This window comes from Labrus mixtus, chromosome 1 (assembly GCF_963584025.1).
Source record: "Labrus mixtus chromosome 1, fLabMix1.1, whole genome shotgun sequence".
In the NCBI taxonomy this organism is placed as follows: Eukaryota; Metazoa; Chordata; class Actinopteri; order Labriformes; family Labridae; genus Labrus; species Labrus mixtus.
In genome coordinates this window covers 22176887-22199690 of record NC_083612.1, presented here as the reverse complement: position 1 = coordinate 22199690, position 22804 = coordinate 22176887, and the positions used below count along the sequence as shown (strand labels likewise).

The following is a 22804-nucleotide window of genomic DNA, read 5'->3' as shown; positions in this document are numbered from 1 at the left end:
GATTTAAAGCTTTTTCCAAACCTTGTTTTAATGTTTATTTTTCTCTGCCTCTCATTTTTCCCCCACCAGGCGCCTTCCATGTATGCACCTCTTCCATCAGCTGTGTGTTGATCAGTGGCTCCTCACCAATAAGAAGTGCCCCATTTGCAGAGTGGACATTGAGGCGCAGTTGTCTGCTGAGAGTTGATGCTGTTTTTTTTTTTAAACACCCCTTTTGTTGAAAGAATTTATTTTGAGATCATTTACATTTTTTTCTTCAGTACTGCAGTCAACCAAAGATGGCATGAATTACCTGCGCAGCTCTACTACGAGAAAAAAAAAAAACATCTGACAAAAAAGCATCGAGCCTAGAGTGCCAGCTATCACTTATTACTACAACAGCTAGAATTCTCCATTAAGGGTATAAGATTTTATTGTATTTATAAAGCTTTTATGTAGCTTCGATTGTTTCCTCAAGTGTCATTTTTGTTTTGTTTCTCTGCATGTCTCCTTGCAATGCATTTCTTTGCACATATAACGTGGGCTCAACACGGCCTAACAACTTGCAGGTGAGGATAGCTGCTCTAGTAAAGATGCATTTCTGTAAACCTAATGCCTTGCTTTACTAGAATAGAATGTCAGCCTCCAGTAAAAAAAAAAACAAACATTGCAGGATTCATTTTACCAATCATTGTATTGATTAGTTTATGTTTAGAAGATGTGGATTGTTAGTGAAAGATGTTTTTTTTTTTTTTTTTTTTTTTTTTTTAATAAATCAAAACATTCCTAACTAGGGGAATATGTTAACAGATCGGCTGCTGTATAAGTGCACACCCAGTATTTTCTAGAGTGGAAATAAAACTCTGATGTTCACCTCACTCCCAGAATATGCACATGCTTTGCTAAGAAAACACCCTCCTCCAGCACCTTCATTTGACTAGGAACACCGTCTGATGTATTTTAGAGAACAAAAAACAAAAGAATGTCTCCTCCCTCTCTCGACTGTTCTTTTTAAACTGAGAGATTGTTGAATCTGCTGTGAATCTTCTCTTGCTTCTGTTAAAGACGGGCCTGTGATAGTTCAATAGGTTTCTGTAAGATGACTTCAGGTCTAAACGTGTTTGACAAATCCAACATGAGCCTGTGACCTGGGATTATTATTTTCAGTTTGATTCAGGCAATGGCATTTACTTTTGATTTCCTGTGTGCTTGCTTGTGTCTGTGCAGAGGGAAATACACAGCTCAACTTTGGATAAATATTTACTGTTTGTTCTCACACTTTGAACCATTTTTATCCATCCTCCCCTTTGTCTCTCTGTAGTGGAGCAGCAGCAAGCACTGTGGCTGCTGCGAGAAAGAAAAACACTAATACTGTTGACTAACTCACTCGCGTAGTCTTGCACAAGAGAGAAAAGGGTAGGAGAGTAGTAGTGAATATGAGAGTGCACTGAGGCCATGTATTTCCACTCTGATGAACATTAAAAGAATAATTTAAAAAAAGATATTTTGAATGGAGTGTTTAAATGCAGTACTTAAAGCAGGTATCCATGCATTCATTGACTTACACCAGGATCATATTCTGTGGGATTTATATTAGTTTTAAAAATAATATTAATAAACTTGGATAACTCTTGATTGAGTCTTTTCATGGTGTTGTCATTGAAAACAAATGTTTGAGGATTCAATAATACTACCTTATGCTTTACGAGTTCTAAGGTGTGAGTCCAATTTGTAAAAAAAAAAAACCACTTCTGGAGATCAGACACATTATCCAATCAGATGCTGCCCATCGGATAGAAAAAAAAAGGTTAACATAAACATATAACTCGTTGTTTTGTAGGAAACATACTCCCATAAGACTGACTTCATTACTACACCTGAGTTGTATTTTTAAGATTACTCAATTGAAGCACCCTGTACCTGTACGTGTGGAGCAGGGCTTCATATATAAATGCTAAATACTTTGCGGAACAAAAATATCCAGATATGCAGGTAAAGGTAAACTTAGTTTTTAATTTTATTATTTTCCATTTCATCTGTTGAAATGGGAAATAAGATTTGGCCAGATCTGAGAATAATAAATGTAATGGAAACATTTGGGTCAACTAGGCCAGTGTTCAAAGAGATACACAATTAAAATATAATATAGTGTTTATTATATGTACTGTGGATAGTAAGCCTTACTGAGGGCTTAATGAACCCTTACACTGAAGTTTAAAGCAGCTGAGTCAGTATACCAGATCAAGTGCAGTACTTCTTACAGACACAGGCGGGCATAAACTACCACAAAATGCTAGGTGGAGCACAAATGATTGATTTTCATGCAAGTAGTATCAGGATGAACTCAGAAACCCTGATGTGAATGGTTCTCATAAATATGACAATGGCAATGTTTTCTTTATTTTTTAATAAACTGGAGATTTCATTGTATAATTACTGTTGAAATATATATTTACACCGACTCGCTGTCTTAACCATTTAGGCCAAAAAATGATAATTACCACTAATAAGTAGTACTTTCAGTGATGTCCTCACCTGAACTTTAGTCCTTACAGAGTGGAGGAAGTTCATTAAAAGGAAAACTCCTTTGTCTTGAGTCTAAAAGATTTATATACACCCAAAACTTTATGTTTTAAGACATCTTAAACATAATAGAAGTACAATCAAATGGCAAATAGTGAAGATGTTTTGCAGTGGCTTGACAACATTTTTAAAACGGGGATTATTCAGGAGGGATTTGGTCTGTTTGAGTTGCCTGATTCAACTTCTAATCTCAGTATTCATAAAATCCTAAACTGCATTTCTGATGGTTAATTTCTGGCATGTCTACAGTTTATTGCAATACACAAAAACATGGCATTGATCATGGTTTATTGAATAGGTTTTCTGATAATAAAACAAAATAAAAGCAGTTAAATACATCATCTTACATGCTTTATTAAAATCCACTGGGTTGTATTGCACAAGGATGTTGTCAAGCATCCAAGATCGAACTATTTTTTAGAAGATTTTTTGACAGAAGTCCCAGCTGTTTTTACTGAATAGAGAATAATGTGGATTTGTTTTTCTTTCATAAATGACAAAGGAATGTGTAAGTAATGCAACAGCAGTGCAAAAGATGTGCAGAAACAGTCGTGCAGAAGCAAAAGGAAACCTTTGCAGTTCCATCAAAAAAAGTCAACAAATATCTTTAACCAAACAACAACTTTTGCACTTGACAAAACAGAAATCAATTCACCCTCGTCTGTGAGAAGCATCATTATGTATGTGAAGCCGAAGTGGAAATAATACAGCCCTGTGAGGAACGTAAGCAGAGAAAAATAGAAACATCCTTTTACAGAAGAAAAAAAAAAAATACAAAACACTTAATTTAAACTGTAAGCAACTACAGGCATACTCCTAAATATGAACACATATACAGAATCAAATCTAAAAAAATGCCTGTTTTATAATTTCATGTAAACAAATCATTCTCCTCAGTAACTCTGGGTATTGCTGGCTTGGCAACCTGTCCTTCATAGACGCACCTTACTGGCTGTGGCATGAATGAGTGATGGTGTCTGTGTCCAAGGTAGTACCTGTACCAATAAAGTGCTAATACACCACAGACAGCCTGCTCAGGTTACAGTATACATGGCCTCTTCTCTGTGTAGAAAATATACTGAAGAAATAGAAAACAGGACAAACAAAAAAGCTAACTTCCAGCTGATTCATACTTTTTTTTTTTTCTTTTTGAATATGTGGAACAGGCTGATTCAAATTGGTATTGCTTTGGTACTTAAAATGACTATGAAATCACAGTGGGGTGATTTACTGAAAGTCTGTCCCCTGTCAGATGTTACACCAAAATAAATATCAAACTTTCATCTTAAAAAAATGACGCACTAAGAGTAAAAATCACAGCCTGGTCCCAAATATTAAGCATATTCCATTTCCAGCGCTTCAAAATGTTTGAGCTCAAAAATCCTCAGTAAGGTAAAATAAAAAAAAGACAGTAAGGAGAAAAGCTATAAATACAATAAATAGTTTTGTTCAGTACTCAGAGGGACAGACCCCGGGGTCAAACAGTCTTCTTGTCTCTGAAGAAGAGCCTTGTCTCAAGCCTGACGGTCTTGTGGTGTGGCAGAGAGTTACATTCATTTACTAAAAAGGCGGCGATAAGAGAAAGTGTGAGTTTCTCTCCTTGAGAAATCTCACAGCACCTCTCTCTCCGCCCCTGAGCTCTGTCTAGTCCTCTGAGAGGGTCAGCAGGGTACACAGCCGGCTCTCCCTCTCCTCCTTCTGGATCTGTGACCTGGCAGCTTTTAGATCTTCGTGACGTAGTTGTTTGGGAAGAGTCCCTGCTTTCCCCGTAGTCGTCCTGACCACCACCCGGATGAATCTAAGCCAAAGACAAGACAATAATCACATTGTGATTAAGATTAGATTATATGTCACTTTAATGCTTCCTTACCTTCTCTTTTATTTAATATTTATATTTTTGGTGAAAGTATAAACTTATTGATTTTGTTCTGTATTTATATGTTTCAAAGTTATAATAGGAATAAAGGAACACAAACACCAAATTAAAAGGTTAAACAAAGAAAGAACATCAACGTACTAAAAACAAATCCTACAATGCCACATCATTTTAAAAATTATATAGAAATTCAAAATCACAGCACAAGGGGCCAATGTTGGAGTCAAACCCAGTGCAGCTGCACTCAGGACTGTAGTCTTTGTAAACAGGCGACGGGCTTAACAACTATGCTGAACCAAAGATCATGATTATCTATTTACTAGAAGCATCACTTGCTTTCCTACTTTTCTTGCATTAACTGGTTATTTTCCATTCTATGTCACCAAGTCTCCAAGGATCAACACTTCATCCTGTCTTGCCTTACCCTCTTTGATGACATCGATAACGTCATTAGCATTGAAGCTGAGCTCGTCCGTGTCCTGAGCGTCATAGGCATACAGAGCTTTGCACTGGGGCACCTGGGGTTTGGGTTTTGGTGCAGGTTTGGGTCGTCCTCCTCCCGGCGGAGGTCTGGTGGCTGATGGTCTGTGGGCCCTGAGACATTTAGATAAAAAGAAGAGGGAAACAGCACGACTGTAAATAGCTGCAGTATTAGCTACAATGCCTTTTAACTACAGTTCTTTCTTTGCTGCAGAGGCTGTGAAATAAGTCAGAAGAAACTGTTTTTAAGTGAGGCGTTTTACTACACTTTAACAAAGTACATCAGAATAAGTGTGCATACATAATTACCATCTTGTTATTAAAAACCTTTTGATTCAAACTTAATGTCTTAGTTTTTACACACCTGTCAAATCATGAAAAAAAACACAAACGTTTTTTTTTCTCCGCTGACAGCAGCTTAAATCCTCCTGAATAGATATGTGTCAGTTTACTGAACAATAAAGAAATAACTTGTTTGCAAACTAAGGATTGTGTGGCAAAATACTGCTGTTCATATTTCAGCCACAAGATGGCAATTGAGGGCACACTTGATCTTTCACAAAACAGACTACAGAGTTCAGAGAACAGTGTTGATCCAGAGTCAGTGGTTCCTTTACTATATCAGTGTTTTACTCTCTTTTCTGACTGTATTCATATAATTGGAAAATCCTGAATAATGTGAAGTATTTTCTCTTCCAAATTAGTTTGAACATATACCAAATGTTATACAAAAGACTTGAGAGTTGAACACTTTACCCAACGGCCAAACTAACTGAGGATCAAATAGTTCAGAGGTGAATAGTGGAAAAGTTACCCAAAGTTTAAAGTATCTTTATTTATTTTACACGTCTGCCATCTCTTCTGTATTAGAAGAGATCCCTGATTAGCCGTCCGAGGAGCTGCACAGAAGGGATTCTCTCATTACAAAAAACTCTTTCATGAATCTTTCATTGCAGAAATAAAAGAGCCATTTGATCAAGATGAATCGTAACAGACGAGCAGCAGCAGAAAGTGAAATGTTAGTTGTGGTCTACATTTTGCTTCTTATGTGAGTTTGAACAAAAAAAAAAAAGAACTGATGTATAAGAAAAGAAGCGTCTATTTGTTCATCTGCTCCAAGCTTTTCTACTCATGAACCACCACCAAAAACACTACAAACACTCTAACTCACATTCCTCCGTTTGAAGTTGGCCGTCTGTCTCCGTTACTACAAAAGAATAAATTATCCAAATTATGGCAAATTACAGAGACACAAGTGTGTATATCAGTGTGTGTCTATGGTAACTGTGGGCAAATGATCATTAATATGCCTTAGATGAGGTCACATTCAGAGGTTATGTGGTAACTACACTGTTGATTTATACACAAATTGGAATAAAAATATATACCAAATAAAATTACATTACATTGTAATGTATGGTTTAAGTATCTTAAAAGGGCTTCAAGTGTGAACTATAAAAATATTCACATTTAAAAACATTAAAATGATCAGGCAAACATAATACTGAAATGTTTTCAAATGATCTTGAATGTAAATTAAAAAGGGTCGGGTTAAAAACGAAATAAAGCAACAATCATTGGGGGCGATGAAACAAGCTCCAATTATTCATCTTTGAACTTAAGATGTGACGTTCAAGTCCTCCTCTGTTATCTCAGTGTGTGAGTTATTTTGTTAACTTCTGCACACACAGCGTGTTTTATGTACTTTGTTTAGTGTTTGTGTTTCTCACCCTGCAGCGCCTTGTTCAGGGACTTTCAGACAGTCCAGGTTTGGCTGTGGCCGGCTGCCGCCTCGCTCCTTCACCTGGTTGATGTTGTTCGGCAGGATCGGGTGTGTCCCGTTGCTGGCTGAGGGAAGCCTCTGGCTGTGATTCTGCGAGTTCTTTCGATTGGCTAAGTGGTTGGTGTTCTTAAGACCTCCATTTTGGTGGGCAACTGCAATAGGAAAAATAAGAATAAAATGGCTCTTGCTGTGTTTTATGAACAAATAGATGTAAGAAAAAAACAATTATGTCTGAACACTGACCTGGAGGTCCTGGTGCAGCCCGGGAGGGGATGTTCTGGTGAGTTCTGGACATGTTGGAGCGAACCTGAGAAAAAGTCTTCTTGGTGGGACCTGATTTACAGAAAACAAGCCAACAGGTTAAAAAAATATCACAACATGAAGATTAGGAGTGAATAGTATTTCAGCTGAAAGAATCAAACAGGAAGGGGCTGAAACTGAAAATAAAAGTGCCACTAACACCAAATGCTGTAAAATCTTTGAAGTCATCGGGCTCAAATCCCGTTTCTGTACTTTAAACTCTGTTAGTACTCACGTGTGTTTTTGGGAAGCCCAGGGCCAACGCTGACCTGCAGAGATTTGCTGGAAGGTTTCAGTGTGGGCATTTCTCCCTGACCCTGGACAAACACTACCTGCCGGGAGCCGCCGCCGCTCAAGAAGCCCCAGTTCTCCTTCTTCAACTTCATCTCCAGTCTGACGGACAAAGCAATAACATATTTATGATGCTCGAGCTAAAGGAACATTATCTTTTATAGTCTTGTGACTTCATGAGAACCTTCATTTGATTACATGAACTTCCTTACAAGTAGGCTCAGACTTCTGATTTAATGAAGTTTTTTTTTTTTGCAAATTAGTTTTTTTACACCATCTTTAAGTATATTTCAGACATCATGAAGAAGCAGTCACATTTTGGAGGTGTGAAGACATACACAAACAACTTCCCAACAACTACAATTTACATTTTTGACTGTTGTCCATTAGTATTGACTCGTGTGTTGACTTACGTGTTACTAAACTTGAGTGGTAGCTTCCTCTGGGTTTTCTCCTCAAACCTGCGGGACAGTAGGCTGATGAACTCTGTCTTAAAGACACAGTCCAGCAGGCTGTCGTACTCCTGCTCGTGCAGGACCATGAAGTCGTCTTGCATTGTGCTGAAAAACACAAAAGGTAGCTGTTACTGAGATGCTCATTTGAAATGCCTCTGATGGAGGTCAAGATGGAGAGTTAGACTCATCTTTCACATTTGCATAGAAACAGAGCGGGTCTCACATCTGAAGAGGGGGAGACAGCTTGTACCCGTAACCCAATGAACCCCCCAGAGGTGTGGAGCTTTTTCTCTGATGAGCTTTTTACAACTCCTGCTTTCGCTCATTGAAACACCTGGTCCATAAAACCCCACTGACTCAAAAGCCACATGCTCACACCAACTGTGATTTCTTCCTTTAAAACAAGTTACACATTGTGCCTATTCTTGTCTTTTCTCTGTTCAAGTGAGTTTTTGTGTTGTGTATTATTTCAATCACATTCCTGAAACCTGCACACACACAAAGGGGCAGACACACAGACAAATATATTAAAGGTGGGTGTAATATACTCCACATGTTCTCATGTTCCTTTTGTTACATTTATAAGAACATTGGAACTTGTGTGATTAGGAATACAGACTGTAGCTTTGATGTAGACTCATGACTTTGTGCAGTGCAATGTCTATACTTTTTATGCCGAGCGTCCGAGAAGTCAGGGAGATGAACGGAATATCTGATACAGATGTTAATATAACTAAAATGGGGCAGCCTAGTGTGTCCCAGTTTCACTACTGTGTAACTACTTTGTACCTTAGAGAAACTGCCAAGATCTTCTCCACATCGATCCTCCTCTTCAGCACCTCTGTCACCTGGCCTTTCTGTGGCCCCTCCTTCAACTTTTCTCTTCCAATCAGGTACACAGACTTTGGTGTCAGGATCAAGTCCCTCTTAATCCCCTACACAGAGCAGAGAAGACACAGAAGGATGTTAATCATGTTCATGTTTGCGTCAGTTGTTAAGCAACAGAAACAGCCGGTCGACTGAAGGGTGCTGACCTTGAAGCGGCGGTCATATTTTGTGACTTTGTCTGCGAAGTCAATTTTCTCTCTCTTGGCCAGGAACTGTCGGAGCTCCGGCCGGTCATCCATCCCCAGGTAGTCCCCGACGAAGTTTCTGTTGAGGCTGTGTCGCCGCCTCTCCTTACGGTTTAACAGCAGGTCAGAAGCTACACAGACCACGTAAAAAGATTTAGAGAGAGATGGAGACAGAGGCAAAAGGGGAAAACAGAAAAAGCTGTAAATTGTTCCTTAACTCACCTTCTTCCCTCATCTGGACATACTTCTTGCGAGCCATGTATTTTCTCCAGGCTTTTTGGATGGTCCTTGCGTAGCCGTCAAACTTTCGCTCCCTGGTTTCTTCCAGCAGAAAGAGCTGTGAGAAAAATAACAAAAAGAAAAAAACACAAAGTAAGTTACTGCCATTCTTCAGAGCACAAAACAACTTTACTAAAACGGTCTTAGATTTACATGAACACTGTTAAGTATGTCATGTACTTGATGATATTTATTATGTCTTTTACAATGACTTCCAGCACACCTATAAACGCACATTAAAAATGTACTTTCTCATTATATGGTTATTTTACTTCCTGCCCGAGGAGCTGACTCTGCACCATCAGACCAGCTCCCTTCTTACCAATCATGTGACTGGCCTATAGACATGCAATCACACTCTGCCCTGTCCCTCCAGACTAAACATCCTGCCCACTGCTGGAACACAACTGGCAACAAACCACCGACAACAACACTGAAACACAACAAATCAACCTCACCCGCAAACACTGTGAGGAGGAAAAACACACTGAATCATTGACTGAGAGAGTAACTGTACAAGTCACATCCCAGGTGACACATCTGAGGACATTTCTCAATATGGGGAAAAAAAAGTTTCAAACCTTGATGTGATTATCAGTTAGTTATTCAGCAATTATATCAGAAACCATAATGTTATTACTTTATCAAACAATTTTAGAAGCAACATTCAAACAGTTAATGGTTCATGCTTTATGAAGACTTAAGTATTCATTATTTGTTAACATCAAAGTCATTTATTCAGAAACTACAATGTTCACTATCCATTACTTATTGCTAAAATGTAATATATGTTATTAAAGGAGAGGGTATAACCACTTGCAAAAACCGAACATCAATCAGTTAAATGTTGTTATAGGCATGCACAACTTTACATTGTGAAACAAATCTTTACATCTTGTGTACTGCTTTTAAAAGCTAAATGCACTGACTTCAATTGTAAATGGTTAAATATGATGTAAAGAATGAAAAAAAATCAATTAAAACAATGATGGAGTCTTCACTGTGCCTCCGTATATTAACACCTTTAATAGACAGACTGAGCCACCGCTCATCTATCAACACTGTGAACGAGAAACTCTTCTCCAACATCTGGCCTGGTGTTAAAAAAAACTTTACTTATTACATCCAACAGGGAAAAAAAAAAGCTTCAATCGTTCAACTAATGAGCTGGTGTCAGCGTTTCATCAGACAGAAAGGCTTGTTTTGAGAAGCCTGGCATATCATTTCAGCGCTCTGCTCTGTGATATTTGCGTTTCATAATGACACCTCTGTGACTCTGTGGCTGTGTGTTGGGTGTGTGTGTGTGTGTGTGTGTGTGTGTGTGTGTGTGTGTGTGTGTGTGTGTGTGTGTGTGTGTGTGTGTGTGTGTGTGTGTGTGTTGGGGGGGGCTGCAATGAATAAGTAAAGACATTCAAGGCCTGAATTAAAGCAGAGATGTGTGTTTTGAACCTCTGAACATACATATGTGTGTGTGTGTGCACCGTGCATGCTAGTTCGTGCATGATGTGCACCAGTGTTAATAAGTGAGAGTGCAGGCTTCACACAAGTGCTGCTTTCATAGGAATCATGAAAAAAAAAAAAAAGGAGTTATGGTGGAAAAAGACAGGCCTTTACGATGTTCCCCCCAAACTTTGCAACCACAGCCTGTGCTTGTGTTTCAGTTCCAGAGCCGTGTTGACTCAGTGCTGACGTGGTTTAAGGGTCGGGTTCAATCTCCTCCCCTTACAACAGGGATTTGAGCAAGATTTGGGACACGAGTGCCCTTTTATGGAGTTTAATGTAAATATGGTGAGTTCAGGTTTTTTTCTCTATTCACAAAAAGCCTCTTTGCCTGCCAGTAGACATACTAAGGTGTGATTTGAGTTGTAGTTAAGTTTCTTAAGTAAACTTGCCTTTATGGCTTTCTGATAGAGAAGCTATTAAAAAGTGCAATGACTGAAAAGAAGAAGACATGAGGGCTGTCATACGTACCGACTCAGGGGCTTTGATGAAGATCTTGGTGCTACCTAGCTGGAACTGATCCTGGTCCATGTTGACAGACCGTAAGAGATGAACAACGCCTTGCTTCTCGTCTCCTCGCCACGTTGGCCAGGACTCTTTGGTCAGGATGGCATACCTGAGGCGCAGAGAGGTTCACAGAGATCAAGTATTACACACCAGTAGGGGTGGTCCAGTCAGTTTGGATGACACAGATTCTACCTTTATATTAATGTTGTTGTACCATTCCTGCAATTTCTCTTCCTTAACTTAATTCCTGTACTGGAAGTCTCAAGTCATTTAACCAGACAAATACCAGCATATATATTCAATGAATAAATCTCACTGTGTAGAACTCATTGGAAGGTTTTCCTGCAAGGTAACATAAGGCCAGGAATATTATATTTCAACTTATCAATCACAGATTATGCTAAAAATATGCTAAATGAATATGTTTCATGATGTTATATAATAATCCGCCTGAGCTGAAGATGTGAGTCCTTTGCTGCTGCATTACATAGTACTGATGTCTGTGTGCTTTGATTGTTATTCCAGCTCCAGAATAAAAGGAGAACCAGAGTGAGAGCAACTCCTATTTTGTTGTGGCGTCCTTCCTGCACAATAGACCCCAGAGATACAGAGACACATCCTCCTAAGTCCAGCAGATAGACACACATCTGGTTATACTGGCTTTTATAACTTACTTTCCTACTCAACCCTCTTGTTAAAAAAAACAAAAACAAGATGGCATCAGCAGTATTGATGTGGATCAAAACGGTAGTTCATAAACTAATGGATGACTTAACTGTGTTATAGTCAATTATTTTGTGTAGTCAGTGCCTGTTACCTGTTGAGGAACTTCCTGAAGACTCTGCGGTAGGCGTAGCCAGCACGCCTCACCCTTATGTTCTCCTTCAGACCCAGGTACTCCACTTGGTGCTTTACTCTAAAGACGGCAGAAAGTGCACATGATGAACATTAGGGTGTCTCTGTTCTTTTGAATTTTTTTTACCTTAAAAGCTTCAACAATTATGAATCCCAACATCTCTATAGTGGAGTAAAACCCAATGTATTTTTAAAAAATGCTGACGACTGAACCGTCCTTTTGTGCTGGGACTACATTGATGGTCTACAGTAGCCTAGATAGGATGGTAAAATCACAGGTCATTGTATGCAAAATAGCTGTGTCGAGCTAACTTTTCCCTCAAACAAAGACCTAAAGCACTACTTAGTACACTCAGACATCCTGTGAAAACACAAGTTCCGCTGCTAATTAATGAGCCGGTCTACACAGGACTCACAACAGGAAGGTCATCGGCTCTGAACAATACAACAGCACTCTGAACATGTAATACCCGAAGGTGGGAAGAAAGAGCGGGAAACTGAAACAAAGGGATAAAGGTGGGGGGGGGGGGGGGGGACTGTTGTAATACAACTCACATGACTGTGTCTTCAGAAAATACCAAAAAAGGGCAAAAAGAAAAAAGGGTGGAGGCAGAAAAGATCAGAACATTGATCTGGTTTGAACCTGTTCTGTGAGACCACTTAGCATACAGGGACTGTGTTTATCATTTATTAATGACAGTTCAATAGCTCCTTTGATGATAAAGATGAACAGAATTGATCCATTAATTATCATTTGTCATCTGTTAATATTTATTTATTAATAATTATTAATACTACAACTGATATTTGCTAAAATGCAAAGTCATGTAATGTTTTTCGCTGATTCGGCTTCTCACCTAGACTCAGAGCAAGCATGATCAAAAAGAGCTACAACTCTTCTTCCGCACCTTCAGCATTTGACATTTACAATTCAATTATATAAAAATATGTATACAAACTGAGGCTCTTCAGAGCAGTCTTAAGTGTTTGATGGACTGCATGGCTAGAGTCATGTGAGACCTTGAGGACCAAAGGGGGGCCCAGCGATTTAGTCACCTACCGGCTCTCCTCCCAGTCTCTGGGTTTCTTGGTTTCATTTGGTTTGATACAGCGGATGTAGTGCGGAGTACATTTCATCAGCGTGCTCACCAGATCATTGGCTTGTTTCTAAATGAAAGAGTAAGACACCGGATCAAGAGAGGAGGATACTATGATGATGATGATGCAAAGAGACACAAAAATGCTGTGACTGAAGAAGTCGCTGAATTTACTGAGTCATTGCTAAGGGACCCCCACCCCCCCCCCCCACCCCCCCACCCCCTACACACACATACCTACACACACACACACACACACACACACACACACAACCCCCACAGAACAGCAAACACACAGTATCTTTTCCTGCAGCGTCCCTGATAAAGAAGAGGGACAGTTTCACACTGTTCTGCACACACACCTTTATTTTGCTGCCTGCAGTTGTGGGTCGACCTTTCTTGTCAGCGTTGAGGTTTTCTGGAAACAGTGCTCTGATGAAGGCGCTGTCAGAGAACAAAAGAGAAGGGGATTAGTTAGGTTGAAAATAGAAAGTCTTGTTTCATTTATAAACCAACAAAAACAAAATGTTTCAGAGTTCATATGATGATCAGACTCTGTGCAGCTGACAAACAAGAAAAATGCAGAAGGACTTTTAACTAAGGCCTCCTCTTTGTGCAGAAACTATACAGAAGGTCACTTCTGTATAGCATGAATTATAGGCAAGAAGAAGAAGAGTGACATTGAAAAGTACGTGTTTCTTTAGAGGATCATTCTCATTTATCCAGTATTTGTAATTAAGAGCACTCAGGTGGTAGTTGAAACTGTGCTTGAAGGTCATGGTGGAGGGTTTTTGAATCCATATTTTTTATTTAACAGCTTCTTTCTTTAGGAGGTAGATGTCACTTCAACACAAACATTTATTCATATCTCTAAAAAAACAATCGAACACATTGGCACTAATATCCAGTAACATGGACATTATTTATTTACTTGTTGAGTATTGTGATTGTAATGTCAATATTCTTTGTTGTGTGCATGAATTGACCAGGTGGCAAATAAGTTTCTCCACTGGGGAATCTTAACTTCATCTTAAAAGGCTAAATACATGGAGAATAACAACGTTGGTTCAGTTAAAAAACATTTTTGTCCCTACAACATCACCACCTTAAGATGTGCTAATGCTGTTGCAGATATCTGTGAAGTTCTCCTTTTCTCAGATTTTCTCAACTGAAGACATTCAACTCATTTCAAGGATAACTTAAAGAAAAAATAGTTTTTTAAAACAAATTTAATTTTCAAGATATACAAACTGTGTATGCATTTGCATTCTTTCTCCACTTTGCGGTCAACCCATATGTCAATGAGTCGCCAAGTTGAGGATCCCTTTGAACTGTGTCAGTTAAAAATATGTGGAGACAGTCAGGTCTGGTCTCAAGCTGACACCATCCCAGCATGTTAATGCTGCAACCTCTGGTGTTAATAACTTCATTTTTTTCTCTATGCTTTTAAATGCAAGTATTTATTTTTATTTCCACCCTTAGTGGCTGTCTCTCATATTTGTTTGGTTTCAGGCATCTGAATCAAGGCCATGGACACAGAAGAAAGTGTCAGCGGGTTGTGTGTACAAAAAGAAGTCTGATAATAATGTCCAGCTGACAATCCTTTCTTCTCTATTCAAACCTGCTGCTCTGAGAAATGAGGCTGCTTCCTTCCTTCTCAGGCTTCCTTTATGTATGACTGAGCCAAACTCTTTTATCTATGCATGTACATATATAAATATACAAGTTTTTGTGACTGAATATGATGCAAAGTGCATATTTTTGCAGCACGTGTCTGAATGGGATTTTGACATAACCTCCTTTGAGGCCTCACAAATGTGCACACAAAGGGGGCAAGCGGTGGCTGAGGGCTTTAGGGGTTACACAGACAATGCAAGTCTGTTTGCACAGATGGCCACTTTAACACAAAGATAGCCCAAGAAACCAAAACACAGGGGGAGCGGACTCTATAATGCAACCCTACAGGGAGACCCCACACTTAAGACTGGGTAGAACCCCAAAAGCTGCAGATCTGGACAGCCACCAGACGAGAATCAGGGCAGAGGGCAACACATTATCCCTGCCCTGCACACTTCTGCTACGTCCCACCAGCTTCCAGATGCACTGCAACATCTGAACTCTCATTGGCTTGTATTTAATTATTACCATATGCATTACAATAGTACAGGCTTTAAAATCAAGCAACATAGAAATCATCACCACATGTCGAGTTACTCACATTTCACTGCTCTGCATCAACTCAATGAGGTCAGTAAAAAGGACGTCTCGGTTCCTCTCGCAGAAACCATCGGCATCGTAGGAGACCTGGAGGAGAGAAGCACAGGAGGATTCTTAAATAGTCATCATTTTCAAAAAGAACGGGTTTAAACTGACAAATTTAACCCACAAGAAAATATAAAATAGGACTAAAAAATGTGCTTACATTTTATTGCAGAAGAGAATGACACGATTTTACATCCATAAGCTTCCCTTTTAAAACCAGCTGTGGTTTAAAAGTGTATGAATGAAAACATATTATTTGTGTGTTACTGTGGACACAGACTGGAGGAACTTCTGAGCCCTGTCATGGGAGCCCCTCGAGTCTTTATTGCACGGCTCATTAAGCCTGCGGCATGTGTGTGCCAGGCTGAGGCCACCACACATCTGGAGAATGACACTAGACAACCTCGGCCCAAGACTACCACATTGAAAGAGGATGAAGAACAGAAGACTTCTGATGAACCGTGGTGTATAAACAGAAGGTATAAATGGTACTGTAAGGCTGATTAGCACGTATGACGCAGTAGCATGCTGTTGCAGAGGAGGAGGGACTCCAACCATAAATAGAAAAAGAAGAGAAAGGCAGAGGTGTTAGTTTCAACCTATGGTTAAGACAGGATACAGAGAAAGATGACGGCACTGACAAGAGGAAATAAAATACCAGCTGCGTATATTTAAGACAGATCATCGTGGTGTAACAGGCAAAGCTCCCATACCAACACCATAAAAAATGACATTTTAATAACTTTCTATTTCCAGAAGTTGCTGTCAGCTCCCAACTGAGAACTGTATGATTAACACCACAGGTTTCAGTTTATACACGGGGAGAGTCAAGTGAATGATGGTTGCAGTAAACATTATACTGATGATCACAAATCAGAAATCCATTCAGAAATGTTTAAATACCACCCTTATATAAGATGTGAATGCCCCAATGATGTAAACCAGTTCCCTCCAACTGACCTTGCCAGCATAGTGGTGGATGATGAAGCCTTGGTTCCAGCTGTTGAAGTGCTCGTGGGTGTTGATCTGGACACGGAGCTTCTGCAGCATGGTCTGGTCGGCTCCCTCCCCGACTGCGTGCATGGTGGCACATACATCGTCCAGGATGCACATGATGCCAGGAGGACTCTGGGATTAAATTATTGAATAACATTTGGAATTAATTTTACTGAGCAAGTAGTTATCAACATGGATTTGACATATTCTGAAGCTAATTGAGTACTTGGCTAGTACTCTCTATATGTATCTAAAGGTAAATATGAACAAAATGGTTTTCCTACAAACACATGGAGAATCTTTACTCTTTGACACTAAGTAGCATCAACACAAGATTTAAAAAGCCACACGAGCTTTATGAATCGTACACTATAAAGTATAAATCTAATCCAACAGGGTATCAGCTTTTTTCTCACACACTGCCCCACTTGGCTCCATTGTGTCCTTAGATTAGAGTCCGTCAGTTTGCACAGTGCTGCCAGTGTCTGTCACTAATAGAACACAAGCCTCTGTTTAACAGACACATGTATAGTTATCACTGGATTAACTCATGTAGGTCTGAACCGTCAGGCACTGATACAGACCCTGCCCCTCTCAGATGGAGGCTTGTTTTAAAGCCCTTGTTGTTGTCTTCATAGATGAGTCCTCTCAGTGGGGCAGATAAATCAAATTAAGAGCAATGTCAGCACACTGCAGGATATTAGGCTGCAAGTAACAGGGGCAGATCATCAGGGTGCTGATGGCCACGGGGCTAGGTCGCGTCCCTTGTACATGCTAGTAGGCTAGTAGTCCTCCATGCAGCTGGTCTGGGTTCAAGTCCGACCTGCGCTTCCTTCCCACATGTCCCCTGATTTTCTACTCTATCCACTGTCCTATCTAAATAAACGCAAAAGCCCCAAAAATAATCTTAAATCATGCATGTATGTAATTCTCGTTTATTTACTTTGCTCTCGATGAGATCACAAACGATCTTGTTGTTGAAGTATTCGATCTGAGTCCACTTTATGCCCTCCTGCACATACTCCTCCTACAAAGAGAGACACAAAGCACAGGGTCAGAAGAACTAAAAAGACAAGACAGACCAGATACAAACAAAAGAGAATGAGGAGGAACTTTACCTGCTCCGCCTTTAGAGTCAGCTCAATGAATATCTGCTGCAGTTTCTCATTCACAAAGTTGATGCAGAACTGTTCAAATCCATTTTTCTGATGAAGAGATAACAAAGTTCAATGAAACCCAAACACAATGTGAGCTTCTTCTTCAGTGGAGTATCAATATCCTCTAAGCTCTCCTTAGGCTTTGTTTGAAGTGGGGAGTAAACAAAGGCTGTCTTGTACTGAAGGAAGGGACCTATTGTGCAATTCATTGAACAATTTTCATGGAGCTTGAGCCTGAGCATTATGTGATGTTGGTTTGCAGCATCCTGTCTGATATCCTGCAGCACACTAAATGCTGGACCTTTTCTTACATTGTGAAAACGTTTAAACTAAAAGACAGACAAAGCCAGTGGAGTTCATTGGACACTCTTGACCGTGTATTAAGTGTTATGGTACACATTTATATTCTCTGCTTCATATTAGAAAATATTGAGCTCTTGAAAAACAAACTAAAATATCACTCAAACAGTTCTATGTAGGTGTCTACATGTTTACATGAACATGTTGGGGACATCACAGTAAACATAGAATAATCAGATTAGTAAAGCATGTTGAGGTCTGCCATCAGGAGATAGAACTAATCCACAATCTTAATAAATGAGTCTTATCCTTTTCTTTTAATCTGTTTAAATGCTCAAAGTTAAAACCTGATAATCCTATTTATGTGTTGCTGCAGTGTAAAATGACAGTGTCCCTATTTTCCTGTGAAAAGTCAAAAACACTTACTTGGAAAATTTCAAATCCATAAATGTCCAACACACCGATATTAAACTCCTGATGATCTTTCACCACAGCTTTGTTGATGGACTGAAATCAAAGGAAAGTGTTACCAAATGAATGGTTTAGTTTAAATGACTTTCTTTGTTATTAATTGTTGTTTATATATATACTGTATATAAATATAGAGAGATGATCAATGATGCGATCATACCTCAACCAGGTAGTCAAACACCCGTGAATGCAGTGCTTTAGAGAGCGCGTCACGTGTATAACACGCCTGCTCCACGTTCAGTGTCACGTCGATGGACTCCACCGCATTTCCCCACTTACTGTCCATCTTCCTGCTTGTAATTTTCTCCTTCAGACGATTCTGGTCGATCCCAAGCAGAAATGCAGGAAAGGCTAGAACTGTTAAAAGAGAAAGGAGAGGAGACGATAAGAGAGGGGGTAAAGTGAAGACAGTACAACTAAATAAATATTCAATTTCCTCACTGACTTGAAAGTACATTTTTTCCATACTGTAAGAAAAAGTGTGTTAGATTGTGTGGACGCATTGCTGGAATAACTGTCTCTGGAATTCTGCAAAAGTCTGTATAGTTAAAAAAAAAGCAGGATGTCTGTGTTGGTTCTCCGTCGTCCAAGTCATAATAAATCGAAGCTTGATCCAAAGTCAACTGGACTTCAGAGGAGAGGTGAAACTTCTTTAAGATCTTAAACTAAGTCCAGTTACCTTTGGATCAAGCTTCAATAGAAAAGACAGTTATAATAAATAGTCAGGATATATATTATATCATAATATAATCATCCACGATTATTAATGCCTTCTTTTCAACAACAAAGAATTAAGAGATGAAACATTTACTTAAATGCCAATCAATCAATCAATCAATCAATCAATCAATCAATCAACAACGACCATGATTCCTCTTCTTAGTTAAGTTTGGTTGTAAAAAATTACTCGTTCTGGCTTCTAAAGTGTGGCAAATTTCTCCTTTTTTTCTAATAAATACAACTTCATTACAGTACTGGGTCCTGATGTGAAAACGAGTTAGCAAAATTAATTTAAAAGATTCCATCCTTATGTCTCTCATTAAACCTGTGCATAGAAGAGAGAGTCAGTGCTCTATATTGACAGCAATTAGCTAACATCGATCAGTAAGAAATTCTGACAAATAAAGAAAAGCTTCTATTGATAAGCACAATGCATGTCATTCTGGTGTAAAGCCACAAAATTTGAACAAAACCTCTGAAAGAAATCCCCTGGAGATAATGAGAGTAGATTAGCTTTATAGCTGAATTGAAATAAAATAATAGTTTTGGTGCAAACCACTAAAAATAAAAGATTGTTGAGAACGCCTCAGATCATTTGTGCAGACCTGGCGTTGATATTCTCCCCTGAGAGCCCCTCCCTGCCTTATTACAGTGACTCACTTCCCCTAAAAGGAAATGGCTCTCAAACTTAGTGAGTCTGGGAATGCATCAGACCGCTGCAGTAGCTCCCCTTATGGGACATGAGGGTGTGACTGACCATACGCCTGCCTGAACCATGAGTAGAGACATTGTTTTTGTTCAGCAGGAAAAGTATGGATGTACACACTACAGCCCGGAGCCTCTAACCTAGGCTGTGTGTGTGTGTGTGTGTGTGTGTGTGTGTGTGTGTGTGTGTGTGTGTGTGTGTGTGTGTGTGTGGCCGTGCAAATTTAGAAAACACGTCTTATATAAGCCAAAGTTCCCGGGATAAAATTTGTTAATCAAAGCAGCAGTGTACAATGAGAGGAATGGGAGGGAGTTTTTGTCTGTAGTGAGCACTAAGCATGTGGCTTTATTTATTTATTAGATGTGATACAATGATGCTGTCATCCAATGCTTGGCATGACTTGAACCAATAATAATAATAATAATAATAATAATAATAATAATAATAATAATAATAAGTCTGTTCACCAGCAGTTTGTAATGTCTTGAAAATGATTTGTTTTTTAGCCAAACTTTAGATAAGAAGATATATATTTTTTACATTAGTAACATACTGAACTACATATTAATCTACAGCCAATCTAAATAGTAAAAAAGTATTGGAAACAGAAGCAGCCTAAAGATCAGTCAGGATAGACAATCTTTTTGAATGAATTGAAAGGACCCTCTGTCACAGCTAGATGTGATCCATTACACACTCACATTACAGAGCAAGTATTGTTGAAGACCACCAAATTGTTTCTGAAAATCTAGTGATCTATTGATCCAAACCTACCAAAGGCTGAATGTTGAATGAGGAAGGCGTTCATACCAAAACGTGCATAATTCCAACCCCTAAAATATGTTCTTATTGAAAGGCATAATGTCCAAAAACAGGAAAATGCTTTTAACAAAGCAGTATGCTACTGTAAGGATCAAGCTACTCTAGACCAAAGAATTGCAAAAAAAAAGCCAACTAATGTCTAAAATATTTTTAGAGTAGTACTTGGCTGCTGAAGTTTCATATGGGGAGCATATGAGGGGATGAATATGTGCAACACACTTAGGTTAAAGCACACAATGAGTGAGGAAAGAGATTATGGAGTACCACTGTTGAGTCTGCAAAGAACAGACCAAGGCTTTGTATACTAGTAAACACAATCTCGTCTGTATTATACAGACACAGCATGACGGGGGGAGAAGAAAGGAAAGAAAAAAACAAAAGAATAATAAAGCAAGGCAGGGAAAAGCAAGAGAGATGGGGGAACAGGGGAAGTATTTTTCCAGAAGAAGTATTAGAGTCTGACGAAATATGTGCAGACCTTCAGTTGCGCTTTTTTCCCTGATAATCTAGCAGGGCCTGGATTATTCCAGACAACTGGCTTCAGCCCTGCATTAACACAATAAAACTTTAGGGAGTGACAGTGGCCAGAGAGAAAAAAGAAAAAAAAAGAAAAGAGAAGGGCAGTTCAGGACACTGAAGAGAGGAGAGACATTCAGAAGACAAATGTGCAATAAAAAGCAAACATTTACCATAACCCACTCTCAACCTGAACATCAGCATCACAATCCATAGCTTTGGTAATAACTATAGAACTGTTATCTGTGTTGGTAGCCACATTAGCAATATGTCCCTGTTGATAATTAACAATCACTTTAGTCCAGATTCCAACGTTTTAAGTCATGCTCCCAAAAAGATGACTTTTCTATGGTCAACTGAGTACAAAGCCAGGCAATGTTAAGCTCTCCTGGTGTGACTTTACTTACACTCTTCACTCTCCACAGCAGCGTAGTTGCCTGCTTCCTTGAAAGTAATATTTCCCAGGTGCAGGACTCCAGCCACAATCTGAAGCACCATGGAGCGATCCTCTGCTGAGATGCCAATCACATCCATCGCATGCTGGGGAAGTAAAGGAAAAGTAGATGTTAAGTCAGGGTGGGAGTGTGGGTTTACGCACTCCTGTGGCAACCTAGCTCACATTTTCTAATTATTCCTGTTGTGGTCTCACTTGTAAACTTAAACAGGAGGAGGTTTTTGAAAGAGAAAACAAAGAGGGGACTGGTAAAGAGATGATGGAATGTGAAGGGAAGCCTGTGAGCAACATGAACACTGGCATGAGCTTTGTAGACACATACTGAAAACCCTACTGAGGTTGTTCACTTAATGACTTAACTTATTTCAATAGTTTGATATCATTCATTATACATCTTATTAATAAACAATGGTTCCTCCAAAAGAGGCAATCAGAGCGTACCATTGTCTCCTGGAAGTCGCTCTTGTCGTTGATGTCGTCCACTTTGTAGGAACCAGACTGATTGAGGTAAGTGTAGTAATCCAGGCTAGTGATTCCCAAACTGTTCTTCTGCTCTGCGCTGGCTCCTTCTATCAACTGTGGAGCAGACATCAAAAGTGAAATATGTTTATCATGTTTACATTCATATGATTTGAGTCCTTTGCATGAGAAGAAAACTGTACTGTAGTAAGACTGAACTCTTTCGTCTTTTCTTCTCGGGACCTCGAGCCATCCATCATGAAAACAGATTGACCATGTGCCTGCAGCCAAATGGCACGCCTCATGCAATGTGTCCTGAAATCCCCTCAAAAAATCCTCTTCTCCCCAAAGCCAAATGTGTCCCACTCACTCTTAAGCTTAAAAAAACAAGTCTCACCTGGTAGAATATATGGAAACTCCTCTCTCCAGGATTCCTCATGACGACACGAGACTTCTCCAGGAGGAAGTTGGAGATTTTCCCTCCGTCTGGTTCGCCCCCGGAGCTGAACTGGATCTCAAAGTATTTTCCCTGATGGATCAAAGCATGTTGTTTTTTCAGTATTGGAGCAGGCTGGGATAAAGCTTACAGCGGGAGCTATAAAACCTGAAATATTGGCAACTGGCTGTTCCAGGCGTGCTGATGGTGTGTACATTAAAAAAAAAAAAATCTTATCCTGCTTTTTGTCTTCCTATTTTCTCCAAAAAAGACAGTAATGTAAATCTGTTCCAAGTCACAAAAGTGAGTTGAGACATTATTTATTCAATATATAACTTCAAAAGGTAGTGATCTCAGGCTGCTGCTATAAACAAATCCATTTCCCCAAACTGGATCTAAAAATATCCAGTTTTCTTAGACAATTGTGCTTTGTGTGCTTAACTAAAA

General features: G+C 39.3%; 2 protein-coding genes across 6 annotated transcripts in view; one reads left to right on the top strand and one right to left on the bottom strand.

Annotated features, from left to right (window-relative positions):
• Positions 1 to 1614, top strand: part of rnf111 (ring finger protein 111) — a 29177-nt gene extending 27563 nt beyond the window's left edge. For all 4 annotated transcript variants that reach the window (XM_061038716.1, XM_061038725.1, XM_061038698.1 and 1 more), the window contains one exon: positions 70 to 1614. In XM_061038716.1, the coding sequence (XP_060894699.1) occupies positions 70 to 187 (118 nt within the window). In that variant the 3' untranslated portion in view covers positions 188 to 1614. The remainder of the gene's footprint in view (positions 1 to 69) is intronic.
• A 753-nt stretch (positions 1615 to 2367) lies between these two features.
• Positions 2368 to 22804, bottom strand: part of myo1ea (myosin IEa) — a 45291-nt gene continuing 24854 nt past the window's right edge. The window contains exons 7-29 of one of the 2 annotated variants that reach the window (XM_061038641.1): positions 22319 to 22450; positions 21904 to 22038; positions 21416 to 21548; positions 18405 to 18601; positions 18200 to 18280; positions 17435 to 17521; positions 17260 to 17343; positions 16281 to 16448; positions 15277 to 15362; positions 13421 to 13502; positions 13022 to 13128; positions 11924 to 12022; positions 11071 to 11215; positions 9043 to 9157; positions 8782 to 8951; positions 8537 to 8682; positions 7706 to 7852; positions 7237 to 7394; positions 6945 to 7034; positions 6649 to 6853; positions 6090 to 6125; positions 4863 to 5032; positions 2368 to 4360 (exon numbers count right to left, since the gene is read on the bottom strand). In XM_061038641.1, the coding sequence (XP_060894624.1) occupies positions 4284 to 4360; positions 4863 to 5032; positions 6090 to 6125; positions 6649 to 6853; positions 6945 to 7034; positions 7237 to 7394; positions 7706 to 7852; positions 8537 to 8682; positions 8782 to 8951; positions 9043 to 9157; positions 11071 to 11215; positions 11924 to 12022; positions 13022 to 13128; positions 13421 to 13502; positions 15277 to 15362; positions 16281 to 16448; positions 17260 to 17343; positions 17435 to 17521; positions 18200 to 18280; positions 18405 to 18601; positions 21416 to 21548; positions 21904 to 22038; positions 22319 to 22450 (2850 nt within the window). In that variant the 3' untranslated portion in view covers positions 2368 to 4283. The remainder of the gene's footprint in view (positions 4361 to 4862; positions 5033 to 6089; positions 6126 to 6648; positions 6854 to 6944; positions 7035 to 7236; positions 7395 to 7705; positions 7853 to 8536; positions 8683 to 8781; positions 8952 to 9042; positions 9158 to 11070; positions 11216 to 11923; positions 12023 to 13021; positions 13129 to 13420; positions 13503 to 15276; positions 15363 to 16280; positions 16449 to 17259; positions 17344 to 17434; positions 17522 to 18199; positions 18281 to 18404; positions 18602 to 21415; positions 21549 to 21903; positions 22039 to 22318; positions 22451 to 22804) is intronic. The other variant, XM_061038650.1, reaches the window with a different exon arrangement.